The sequence below is a fragment of the Lepisma saccharinum genome, chromosome 1 (assembly GCF_977018435.1).
Source record: "Lepisma saccharinum chromosome 1, izLepSacc3.1, whole genome shotgun sequence".
Lineage (NCBI taxonomy): Eukaryota > Metazoa > Arthropoda > Insecta > Zygentoma > Lepismatidae > Lepisma > Lepisma saccharinum.
In genome coordinates this window covers 40,878,474-40,892,678 of record NC_139229.1, presented here as the reverse complement: position 1 = coordinate 40,892,678, position 14,205 = coordinate 40,878,474, and the positions used below count along the sequence as shown (strand labels likewise).

General features: G+C 36.3%; 1 protein-coding gene across 4 annotated transcripts in view; it reads right to left on the bottom strand.

Annotated features, from left to right (window-relative positions):
• The window catches only part of LOC145994776 (zinc finger protein 236-like), a 101,217-nt gene that overhangs the window by 26,852 nt on the left and 60,160 nt on the right, over window positions 1-14,205 (bottom strand). For all 4 annotated transcript variants that reach the window (XM_083131035.1, XM_083131063.1, XM_083131044.1 and 1 more), the window contains exons 14-17: window positions 13,980-14,119; window positions 10,604-10,800; window positions 8,183-8,363; window positions 5,512-5,746 (exon numbers count right to left, since the gene is read on the bottom strand). In XM_083131035.1, coding sequence (XP_082987161.1) covers window positions 5,512-5,746; window positions 8,183-8,363; window positions 10,604-10,800; window positions 13,980-14,119 — 753 coding nt within the window. The remainder of the gene's footprint in view (window positions 1-5,511; window positions 5,747-8,182; window positions 8,364-10,603; window positions 10,801-13,979; window positions 14,120-14,205) is intronic.

Below are 14,205 nucleotides of genomic sequence, written 5' to 3'. Positions count from 1 at the left end.
GACACCGTCGAGTGTTGAAGAGAGTCATACAGCGTAATCATCAATCACCCATCGCCACCATCACACAGGAATTCCAAACTGCATCAGGATCTACTCCAAGCACCATGACTGTTTAGCTCGAGGTGGGGCAACTTGGTTCCATGGCCGAGCAGCTGCTCATAAGCGAACATCACAATGGCAAATGACGAATGCCACCTTGCATGGTGCAATGAGCACTGAAACTGGACCATAGAACAGTGGAAAACCGTTGTGTAGAGTGATGAATCATGGTCCACAATGTGGCAATCCGATGGTAGGGTGTGGGTGTGGCGAATGCCTGGTGAACGACATCTACCAGCCTGTATAGGGGTTACAGTGTGGTCATGTTTTTCCTGGAGGGGGCCTTCTGGGATGACCATTGTGTCTTTCAACGAGACCCATTCAGGGTGACTACTCTAGGAACTGGATAAAATTCAAGTAAAATTCCTGGTTTTCAAGGCGAACTTTCAAAACATTCAAGGGTACAAACAGATGTTTTCTCTATTTCAGCCTTATGTATTACCGCCTCTCATCATCCAGACACATACACACAGAACCGTTGGAAAGGGAAGGGGGGGGGGACCATGCCACTGTCTAGAGCAGCAACATTTGAAGAGAAGAAAAAAATATGCCTACTGAAAACTTGAAAGTTATAATCTAATATTATATTATATAACATGGAAGTTAGAATATGGCCAACAAACAGTTTTGAAGGAACATATCAGTAGTCTCACTTTAAAACCACTGAGGGGCAAGCAGATTCGATATCAAGTAGGAGAGGTCTATGATGCGCTCCTTCAAATGATTGGCGACAATAAAACTGTCCAAATGGTCGTACATGAGGCTCAGTGTATTGCAAACCAGTTGTGTGTCTTTGCGAGTGGCGTCTCCTGACCCTGAACTTAAGGCATTGGCAAAGAAGGAATGTTAACCCCTCCCCCTCTCATTTCTGTGAACCAATATTACAAATGTTCTCCCAACATTTTTGGTGTAAATTTAGAAATATTTAGAAAAACATAAAATTACATAAATTATTTTAAATGAAGTAAATACTTCATTTAAAATATTAATATATGTGAAGGGTACGGAGAAGCAAGAACTGTTTAAACTAGAAAATTAATGTTCAATACTTCGCCATACAATTCATTTTTAAAGCAGGATTTTGAAACCAGAGGGGTTGGTGGGACACCCATCACCCCTCAGTTCAGTTATTTCATTACTGCAATACAAAATATCAACATTTTTAGACTGCAATATACTGAATAATACATCTGAAAAGGCAAGCAAGTTGGATAAAGCCTTTATTAAAAATATATTTTCGAAATCCTTCAGGTTGAAGTCATTACAGTCAAATGATCGAAGTCTCCACTTTCACTAACATGTTCAAAAAACATAAGCAGTGCTTCTCTGTTGTCATTGACTGTCCAAACTAGCCTAGAGGTGAAATTCCATTTGGTAGGAGATAATGACGGGAGCTTTCTGGACATGAAAGCAGAAAGTTTGTGTAACATCTTTGGAGAATGAGAGAAAAACGTAGACAGTGATTTAAGACCTCAAAAGAACACTTTAAGCTCTTTGTTACATTCTAAACGTAACACGGTTGATACCTGAGACTTATTGCTAATGTCTGATGTTTCACCGACCTATGATAGCCACACTCTGTGTTTTGAATTTCATTGTAGATTTCGTATCTCAGAACATCCGAAACTGAATTTATTAAATAATTTTGAACGCCTGCAGAAGTACCGCGAAAAACTGTAGAATTTAATAAACGTTCTTTTAATGTGGGATCAAACTCGGCATTTGCAATAAGGAATTCCATGTAGTTGCCCTTATTGAGAGATGCTGCATTTTCCTCATGACCTCGTAATGGCAGTTCTTGCTTTGCTAAATAGCAGACGGCGTTATTGAACCTCTTTATTATTTCTCTGTTCTTTTATACTTTTTGATTGTGTAGCTCTATTTCAGCTTTTCGTTGAGTATCCGAAAGAACGTCAATTCTAGTAGGGGTGGCAACAAAACTACTAAATTTAAAGAAACTAGAAAGATGCAATTCAGACTCACTGTGTTCTTTCACTTCAGTATTGGATGATTCAAATCCGTCTAGCTACCCTTGATAATTCCAAACACCTTTCTTAGTCGAGAATAATAAACATGTCCAACAGAAAAATTTATTCACATCACACCCGCAAAGTCAGTCTGAAATTTCATAGAGTTCTTTTCGAAAATGTCTCTCAAAACCTTCTTCCAGCACCAATTTTTCCTTTAACACATGTTGATATCGTGAGATTCGGACATGGTCAACCATTGTCAATCACTTGTTTCTTCTCTGAATATGAAAGCGAAGAAAAGGAATTATTTAAATACTTTTGCACAACACTTTCACTATTCTCCATCTTTAATAATCACATCACTTCACACCACACGTTTCAAAAATAATGCACAACAATCACGAGCAAAACAACACGGAATGCGGGGTGAATGAAAGCCAAATTGTTGGAAACAAATACAACGCTTTGAGAACCTAACCTAGGTGGTGGGTGGCAGCATGTGCTTGCGCGGTCATCCTATGTTTTGGCAGTGGTAGGACGTGTATTTTCTCTCCAACGTCCTGTCAGTCCGGGACCAATCTGCCTGCCTGAGAATCACTGCGCGCTTTGCCACGTTCGAAAACTACCGGGCCCTCGAAACTGACAATTAAAGATAAATGCTCAAAATCGTAATATATAAAAGTACAGATACTTTCTTCTTTATTTAATTTTCCTTTGGCAGTTGACACACGACTTACACACCCAGAGAAATCGCTACTGGTCTTTACATTCCTTTGCTCACTAGTTATCTGGTATGACTTTTTACTTCACGTAATGTAATGAGCAAATGTCTTCGAAACGGTGTTAGATGCTGGTATATTTCTTGGAAATATATCAGCGCTTTGAAAAAAGCAGGAGTGATGAAAAATTTCAAAGTTTCTTAGATGCCACTTGGAAGCCTGGTAGGGCCTCCCTCCCTCCCTTTGGCTTCGAAATTAGATATAGATGATCCAAAGATCGGCAACATTGTACAGGGCCGAAATCGAAGGAAGAAGCAGATTCAGTATGACGAAAGTTTTGAAGATCCACAAAAACGGTACAAAGATGATTTTTATGACCAGGTCCTAGACAATTATTTTAGCTCTAAGAGGAAGATTTGAGCAGCTTAAACATCATAGTGAATTTTCAATTTCTTTCATGATATTAGTAAGCATAATGACATGCCATCTGATCTTTTGTCTGAAAAGTGTAGAAAACTTGCCGGAATGTTAACACATGAAGGCTACTGAATTAAAAGATGAACTAAAAGTGTCTTAAACTGATAAAGGGTCATGATTTTGCACCTAACGTGAGTGTAGAACTTCGAATTTATTAACTTTGTCGGCAACCGTGGCAAGTGGCACACAAAGTTTTTTCTTTCTTTGGATATAATAAAAATACTATCTTCTGTCAATCATGTCTGAAACACGCTTGTTTCCATTTTATGCAAGATGGCTTTATACGAAAAATAATATTACATGCGAAGGTAAAGGTCAATTTCTCCGTGCATATAGCACCATGTCATGAAGGCACATTTAGGGGATGTGGGGGTAGGACAAGATGGCGCTCCTCCTCACTTTCATAACGTAGTGCGGGAATGGTTAAATGAATTTTTCCCCCATTGTTGGATCGGTCGTCATGGTTCTGTGGGGCTATGTAAAAGATTGTGTTTATGTACCACCACTACCTGCCAGCCTACCTGAGTTGAGACGCAGGATTGTTGCAGCAATAGAGTCGAATACACCAGACTTGCTAAGTTTAGTGTGGCAAGAAATGGGCTACCGGCTGGATATGTGCTGTATCACGAATGGTGCCAACATTGAACACTTGTAATATAACAGTTGGGCTGAAAAGTTCATAGGCTGACTCATAGATGGCGTTACTAGAATTAAATCCATGTGATTTTTACTTAGTACTAACCTTCAAAAGATACGTGTATAAATTTCACAGCTGCCGGATAATTAGTTCGTGAGATATAGCAGCTTTTGTTATTGTGAAAAAATGGAGAAAAAATAATTTCGTGTGTTAATAAAGCATTGCTTTTTGGCGAAAAAAAATACTGTTGAAGCCAAGGCTTGGCTTGATAAACATTATTCGGACTCTGCACCAGGAAAATCAACCGTTGAGAAGTGGTTTGATAAATTTAAACGAGGCGAAATGAGCATCGAAGACGATGCACGCAGTGGACGCCCCAAAGAGGCTGTTACCGACGAAAGCATCAAAAAAGTCCACAAAATAATTTGAAATGATCGTAAAGTGAAGTTGATCGAGATAGCCGAGACTTTAAAAATATAAAAGGAACGTGTTGGACATATTGTGCATGAATATTTGAACATGCGAAAGCTGTGTGCAAAATGGGTGCCGCGCGTGCTCACAATCGATCAAAAGCAACAACGTTTTGATGATTCGGAGCAATGTTTAGCGATATTCAACCGTAATAAACACGAATTTTTCCGTCGATATATTACAATGGATGAAACATGGCTCCATAACTACACTCCAGAGTCCAATCGACAGTCAGCCGAGTGGACTGCACGTGATGAACCGAATCCAAAGCTTGGAAAGACACAACAGTCGGCTGGCAAGGTTATGGCATCAGTATTCTGGGATGCACATGGTATTATATTCATCGATTACCTCAAAAAGGGCCAGACCATCAACAGCAATTATTACATAGCGTTGTTGGAGCGTTTAAAGGATGAAATCACGAAAAAACAGCCTCATTTGAAGAAAAAAGTGCTGTTTCATCAAGACAATGCACCGTGTCACAAATCAATGAAAACGATGGCAAAATTATATGAATTAGACTACGAATTGCTTCCCCATCCACCATATTCTCCAGATCTGGCCCCCAGTGACTTTTTCCTGTTTGCAGACCTTAAAAGAATGCTCGCTGGAAAGAAATTTAGCACTGATGAAGAGGTAATCGCCGAAACTGAGGCCTATTTTGAGGCTAAGGAGAAATCGTACTATAAAAATGGCATCGAAAAATTGTATGACCGCTATAATCGTTGTATCGCCCTCAAAGGCAACTATATTGAATAATAAAATCGAATTTTGTCAAAAAAATATTTTTTACTATGTTAGCCTACGAACTTTTCAGCCCAACTGTTAGGTTATGAAAACTTGGTGAGTTACTCTTTCATTTCATATATGGTTCATATTTGTAATGTGTATAACAAAGAAAATATAGAAGTTTAAAACTCTGACACTCATTTGTATACACCCGGTATAAAAAACCAAGTTCCACAAATTAGCCATTATTTTTCTGTACATTTCACTCCAAGGTTTCAAATTTAAGTCTGCTCAAATGAAACAACAATCATAATATGAAAGTATTACTACATAGTAATGGCACTTGTATATGATGATAAAACCTTAGTGGCTCATAATCTCAAAACTAATACATAATGAAAAAATTTACCTGGAGTGCCAGCTCATGTTTGTGTGTTTTCATATGTTTCCGGCAATTCACAGATGTTTTAAAGCACTTGTGGCAGTAAGGACACATAAAAGGCCGTAGATTGCTGTGAGTAGCCAAATGTCTCTTCAAGCTTCCATTTGTGGTGAACAGGTGGGAGCAGACACAGCACTTGAATTCCTTCAAGCCATCGTGAGTTCGAACATGTGCTTTCAGAACTCCACTGGATACAAAAGATCTATAGAAAATGAGAAAAAATGTTTAATTTCTTATGCACTAGTGCATATTTTCTCACTTGGTTTAAATACAAATAAATATCATAATAAAAACTTACTATGCATTGAATATTGTAAATAACGGTAGCACTGCAGTTCATGCGCAGAAATGTTTTCACATAATTGGTGTTTTGAAATGATGCATTCATAAAACAAATATTACACAATAATTAATTAAATGAATTTATTGTTCTCTTACAGAGGGAAATATGAGAAATGAAGAAGCCAAAAAACACTTACATGAATTAGATAAATAACGATAAGTCACATGTTATGCACATAAACACATAGATTGGCACTTTCTGGTTATTAAGTGTTGTTCAAAATATACATGAACACAGTACATCGGTAACGGAACAGAAACTTCTTGAAGAAGAAGTAATTCTTTTCAGAGTTTTCATCACGGATATAGTGAAAACAATGTAATAGTTAAACAATTGTCCTTCTGTTGGCCTAAACTGTATTTTATCCATGTTTCTGTACAGGGTTGGTAAAATGTTTACGCCTAAACTTGCCAACCAAAGTGGACGAAATTGGGGAGAACACTGGTGATATTCAAGGAAAGGCTGGATGAGTTGCTGGCTAAGCATGGACCGGCACAAGTCTCTTCCGAATCTCAAAGAGGAATATTGTTAAATTTAAGAAAACTGCAGATGACTTCCTTACAGCCCAATCGCAAGACATACATGCCATTGATAAGCATATGCAGACAAGTAGCACTGACAATTTGACCTTGCCCAGTAGTACTCGAGTCAATGCATTCATTTCAATGTACTAGCATGTACTGTTACTGAGCGACCTGAAACTTTCATTTGGAAACAGACAAACCTGAAATTGATAAATTTCGTGCCACATCTCTTCTCATAATCTAAATGCCTTGGAGAGACACTAATATCAAGTACAATACTGACACAATGATATTTTAAAAATATCAATATCAACTTAAGCTGTACAGTCACTGGCAATAAAAATGGGACATTTAGATCCTGAAATATCTGATTCCCTGCAAGGCGTTGTGTGTGTTGCCTAACTCTACGCCATAGTATTAGACAACACACATAATTCATTGGAGAGGAGAGTATTTCAGGTTCTAGGCATCCCATTTTTTATTGGCGGTGACTGTACATGTGAATGCAACAGCACCACTCATTTTCCCGTATTCATATTTCTTAAGAAGGGATGAGATGATTGAGAACTACAGACTGCACAGTGAACCATTTCACTTCACCGTGTTGTTGGACTCCCATATTTTGGCTATCCAAAGAACAACATTATCTGTTTCTTCTAGTTAAAATTGCAATTTAAATGTTGCACTGAAAAATACTTACAGCTGAACCTGTATATGTATACGTATAACTGAGAATTACAGTACTTAGAAATCAAATTTACATACCATGTCATATTATTATTAAAATACTGTACGTGTATCTACAGGAACAAGATGTATGTAATACAGGTAGAGCTGAGCTGATGACACTTTGAACCGATACCTATACCGTTGCTGATACTCTTACCGATTCCCACTGATACCAATACCAATACTTGAAAATTGAAATAATTAAAATTGGTTCAAAATTTTGATCAATATTAGTATGTTAAATTCTTTTCCAATTATATGCATTAATTTACCAAGAAATTTGGTTTAGAATATTCAGAAATGTCATCAGAATATGAAAATAGATATTATGTAATCACAAAATACAGTTTTTCGTGCAAAATTAGTGCAAAATAAAAATAAAGTTTGAATTTTGCACAATTTGCCAGATAATGATCGGATAATTAGACTCCGTGAAAGTGTCGCACAGCATTTTTGTGGACGTTGTGGAAGACCTACGTGCCAGAAAAGTATTGGCTGGTAGATGAATTCCAACTGATACTTTCTGATACAGATACATTGGCATTGTTATCAGCTCAGCCATAAATACAGGATATTTCTCTCAAAAAGTGCTTAATTAAAGAATCTAAAAGTTTGATTCTTAAGTTTTATGTACATTAGCATCCACTTCCCATATAAATTTTACTTTCTGGACAAACATGTAACTTTCCCTCTTTCTGTTCTTCATAGCTAACCAGTAGCAACTGAAAATGTTTACTGAAGGAACCACTGTTCTTTTTTAAATCGATATTGCACAACTCTACTTGGAAACTGGATCCCACCTTCCACAAGGCTGCCTCACACTCCTGGCTTAAAGTTATTTTGCCAAGGGACTGCTCTGAAATAATTAAACTTGGACAAACAAGTGTGTGTGGCCTCTCATTCCGTGAGAAATGCCAGATGTTGCATTGAAAAAGTATGTTGTAACTATTTGGGAATGATGAAGAAAGTCGATCACAAGTGGAACATTCCAATTTGTGTTCATTCCAGTCAACATAGTCAATAACTTAAGAAAGGGGCCTACCTGAAGCACTGTTTGCATTGATATGGCCTCTCTCCCGTGTGGGATCGGACGTGCTGCTTCAGATGACTGGATTTCTTGAAAGCTGACCCGCATTCATCACATTTGTAAGGACGCTCTGTGAGTGACAGCTGGGAGTCAAACTGGTAAGCTTGGCTGCACTTTGGTGCTTGTTGAATCAAACCTGAAACAATATCACAATTCTTATATTAATAAACATGTTCACTTCATCAGAGAAGCAAGTTGCTAACACTAACTTAACAGCATCAATATGACTGTCAACATTAATCAAAATAAATTAACTATGGGAGCCATTAATTCCCACATTATATAAGACAATAATGATATACATACACTGAGTTTCACGGTCTACTTCTTTGCGGAGCGGATGCCAGCATCTGCCGACATTTAGACCCATAGCTGTAGGCTGACTTGCCACTGGATGCATCAGTGCTTCATTATCCAGATAGCTGGTGTCAAGTTTGCACGTGTTTGTGAAATGTTAAGTTGTTAACAAGTGTTTTAGATTGTTTTGTTTTAGTATACATATTACTGGTGCATTTCTACAATCTAATAATGCCACGCTATACATACAATTTAAAACAACAAATTATTATGTACGACTCTTATGTCATTACGAATTCTTGTAGGGAAGTTAAAAGGCATTTAGCAGCAGAATTCCCAGATGTTCCGGGTCCACAAAGAGAGATAGAGTTGGGATATTACTTGTGGGAAAAAGGGCCTGTTCTTGATAAGAAGCGAAGGGTAAAATGGCGTGTGCTTACTGAAGTGAAATTAGACAACATTGGAGCATGATTGGAACATACCGGTACCTGAAAAAATCGCTCTGGTGCCTAGCACAAAAAACAGACATATCCAGGTAGTCTGCGTTACAAACTACCAAGCTTTTAAGCCTGAAGCCACACATTAGAAGAATTTAAAGAAAACATCAGCAGAGAAAATAAAGCAATTTTGGAAGAGGAATTGATACATGTTAGTGAAAATTTCCTTAAAAATGCCATAAATGTGTGCAAGTAGGAAGACAACATTTCCAGCAACTCTTGTAAAAAGGTACATGCTCATTTTAATTGTAACGAGCTTATTTCATTACATAGCTAGCGGTTCCAGTTACGCAGATGTTGCATCCAGTTTTCCGGCAGATGCCTGGCATGCTAGCTAGCACTGCTCCACAGATAAGTTGACCATGAGACTCACTGTGTATGAAATTCTACTTGTTCTTTGACAAAGTTCTGTATCTTCATGACATAATAAAAAATATTTTAAAAAATAGTAAAACTTTTCATGAATAATAAATGGTATTCCTATAAATAGTCAGCAAGTGAATGCTGTATTGTAAGTAATTTATTTATAAAATAAGGTCCTAAATACATAGCTGCTTCTGCAGAGGCAAACTCATCAGTAATGGCCACAAAGCATTATGAGGAGGAGAATAGGTAATTCATGCACGTCACTAAATAGTGACATTTCACATCAGATTGTTGCAGAACATATTGTTTAGTGGTACAGTTTATTTTGGCACTCTACTGATATCAATAAATATTTCATATTGTTATGCTACTAATATTAAAAGGAATGGGATGGATTAGTCATGTATGCCATATTAAATCTGTGATAATTACATAATTCAACATTTATGTAAATAGCTTGTGGTTTGCTGCCACAATTCTGTCATCTTGTCATTACAAATTACGAAGAATAGATCAGATACCCAACCATTTTGTCAATGAAAATTCCCAGTTTAAAATGTACATATTTTCAAACAAATTTCCACAATTTACTGCAATGATTTAACATGCTTTGCATATCCTATGCAAATGAACACAGTTTATTCAACAGTGGTCACTATAAATTAACAAAATTACAACAAAAAACAACATTATGAATTGGGTTGGGTATTTACGCATAAAAAAAAAGTTTCACTTAATATGTAAAATGCACATTAAATACATAACTATGCAAAATATGTGTAAAATATGTAAAAAAAAAATAACATTACAAATCTGGAGATTTTTACGTTGCTTCCTCAAAAACCAACATAACCCTTAAACCATGGTAGCTCAGTCATTAGGGTGTCCGACTACCATGCGAGAGACCCAAATTCTTCGATAGGGGATTTTTCCATCAGTTCAAGTGGCTCCAGTGCCCACCTAGCATTGTATAAAGTGGGTACATGGAGGAAACTCAGGAGGGTAAAGGCAGCCAAGGGCATGGTGCTAATCACATCATCTCCTTCGGCCGTGATCAAGTAAGTGGGAGGCACTAACTCCACACCCACTATATGTTTTCATGGTGTGGTGAGAAGCACAGGAGCACTTTACTTCCCCCCCTTAAGCACAAAATCCAGAAATTGCTCCAAATGAACACAATTTATCCCACCCCCTTCAACACTCGCATAACACTTACCTGTATCAGTGATGATGATTGGTTCTTGAAGAGGTATATCTGGAATATCAATACCAGATCTACTAAGTTTTGCAAGTTTCCTACGGCCCGAGTCATTGTCTTTGTAGTGGGCTTGCATGTGCGTTTTTCGATGCCCTGTTGTTCGAAATGACTGGTTGCAATGTGGGCATGAAAAAGGTTTTGTTCCAGTATGTAACCTGCAAAAACAAGTGCATATCATTAGAAAAACATATTCTACAATGTTTTTGCTTTCTCAAAAAAAATGTAAAAATCTTAATAGTTGTGCTTCACTGTGTACTGTGTTTAATACTAATGCATTCAGGTTAATTTGTCACACAAAACATTAACGTTATATTCAATACACATTGTTTTAGGTTTAGCAGTGGTTGTAAATTGGATTTCAAACATTTTTTAGATCACTCACAGCATTTTAACAAATGTGTCAATATACTTCTGACATATTAAATCACTTTTCTATTTTTGATGAAAGCCACAATAATGTAGTAGGTAGAAAACACACTAATTATCACCTTCACAGAAATGGCAGTCAAGAATGGCTACATTGAATTGTAACAAACTACATGGAGTAGCAACAATGTACACTGGTACAAGAATTTTTATGGGTGGTCCCTGGTTTTGATAAGGAAAATTGTCACAATTATATCCCGTGTATAACCTGCAGCGTGGTTTCTCTTCAAAAATTATGCTTTTCTTATTCTTTGGTCTAAGGCTGTTGTTATGCGTACAAAGACAGAATATCTTTATGAATTATTTACCATTAAATCTCACACGACAAATAGTGTTTGTTCAACTCCCATATAACGGTAGGCGTGAACCACAGATTCATACTGCAGACAGTTTGCTGCCTGAGTTCAATATGTGCCTACAAAACATTTATCTGTGTGCAAACTCATCGCCACCAGAACTACACATTAGAGGTAGCAATCCAGCATTGCTTCCTTTGAATTGATGGTTCAGCTGATGGATTCACATTCAGACCATTTGCAGATTGAATCCCTGCACTAGGCCATCCAGACCATTATGGTCTGTCCGTAGTTGTACCATGCGCAATGTGTAGAGGCATGCATATTTAGTTTTTTACAAAAACACAAAATGTGAAATAACACATTCTAATGTTAATTTTTCATGTTTCTGAAAGAGGTGAGGTGCATTTTCCTACCCTGTTTTGTCACGAAATGATGCAAAATGCGAAATAGCCTCTTAAACACGAAATTTAACATTTATATACCGACGTGACACTTTCTGAAGTCTGAAGTAGCTTGTGAGTTATGCAATTCACGGAAAATTGATTAATTCTGCTGTAAATATTTGAGAAGCACATATGGACTCCTTTATACAGGAATAAACTTAATATTCTGGCAATGATTTAATGTGCTATTAGAAGGGATATGTTTATTTTGTGTAATAGTGCAGTTTTTAAATCAAATTTGGAATTATATTCACATTTTTTAAAACCAAACTGTCATTTTATATGGCACTTTTTCACAGCGAAATTTTATTTTATTTACCACTTTTGAACCCGAAATTGACTGTTTTTGTACCGAAATTTTGCTTTTTTATTTACCAAAAATATGTGCCTCTAGCAATGTGCAATTTATGATTGTGATGTTAATTACAATCAAAATGTAGTTAATCTGAATCTTAAATGAAAGTATTAAAAGAATGGTAAAATTTTGCTGATAGTTTTGAATGGACAAATATTACATATTTTTCTTCCTTTGTCCATCCAATCTCTTTTCGACTGCTCAAAACTAAATAGTACCAGGAGAAGTTGAGAAAGCTGAATTGGAAAAGCAGTTAGCAATAGCTTTCAGAAATCCAGGTGCACAGTTCCTGCGACGGGTGAATTCGGTGTTGCAGGGTGAATCTGACCAGAATTTGTCTGGGTATTCCACAACTGAAATTTATTTATTTAGTTGAAAATTTCTGAGTACAGAAAAATCTATTTTACATCAGGATATCAACACAAGAATTGAAATGAACAAATCAAATTTAGGGTTATATTCATCATTTTAACTTTCAAATGCAATTTCTTATACTGCTTTTCATTCCAAAATGTACCCAGTTTTTGTACCAAAAACTTGGATCTTATATTCACCATAAATACGTGGCTCTACATATCAGGTGCCGGCTTCTGTGGCAGAGTGGATAGCAGAGTGCATTACAATGCCAGGAATCTTAGTTTCGATTCCTGGCTTGGGTACAAGTGTTCTATGTGAGCATTCCTTCATCAATTTCACCATATCATTCCCAAAAGTGGCAGAAAAGTTAGTAAAATAAATCAAATCAAATCTACATATCATGTAAGATTTTGATATTCTGATGTAAAAATTACATGAAAATCAAAATTCCAAGAAATTTAAAAGGTGATTCAATACATTTTCCACTATTGTAATTTGTGTCTGTCCACCCACCATTTATTTACTGGTATTCCCAGGACCTGAAGTGGAAAATGTTATCTAGGGGGATCTTCGCTCATGCCTTGGAGTTAGCTGGGGATATGCTTGTATGGTTTTGCAGTGACAGAGAGCTGGGATGGATGCTTTGCACAAATTTTGCTACCTAGGGGACATATGATTCCCCTGCAACCCTCACTTCAAGCACTGGGTATTCTATATATGCAGTCTTTTTCTTTTTTTCTTTTTTGCAATAGCATATACAAAATCACTCATATGCAGGGACACTTAAGCCTTAGTTACAGATGTCTTCTATATAGGATAATGCATATTTCATTATTGACAAAAAAATGAAATGTCAAGATACACATTCTAGTGATTTTTTTCATGTTTTTGAAAGGTGTGAGATGCATTTTGCTACCATGTTTTGTCACGAAATAATGTGAAATGAACTGCAAAATGAGAAATACTCTTAAACACAAAATTTAGGGTTTATTTACCGATGCGACACCTTCTGAAGTCTGAATTATCCTGCAAGTTATGCAATTCATGGAAAATTGATTAAATCCGCTGCTAATATTGGAGAAGCAAAAATGGACTTCTTTACACAGAAATAAACTTAATACTCTGATAACTACATAAATGTGCTGTTAGAAGTGAAATGTTAATTTTGTGTAATAAGTGTACTTTTTAAATCAAATTTAGGATTATATTCACAATTTTAAAACCAAAATGTCTCTTTATATATACACCATTTTTCATCTAATATTTCACTACTATAACACAGAAATTGTTACTACTTTTGTACCGAAATTTTGCATTTTTATTTACCAAAATTATGTGCTTCTACTTATGTACAATTTCTCTATATGTAAAATAAAACAACATTATGAACAGTACAGAACAAATGCTGTTTAACTGAAAATAGTTTCACAAATCAAAGAAAAAAATATGCTTACCTCATGTGAACTTTAAGACTGCTTTGTGTTGAGAAGCGCTTGGTGCAGACATCACAGACAAATTCCTTCACCCCATTGTGAGTTCTTATATGAGCTGTGAGCGTTGATTTTACAGCAAATGCTCGGAAACACAAATGACACTGAAGTATAAGAAAATACAGTACAGTAAGTAAAAAATATCTAAATAACTTCCACAAGATATCTTACAAAAAATAATATGATTTTT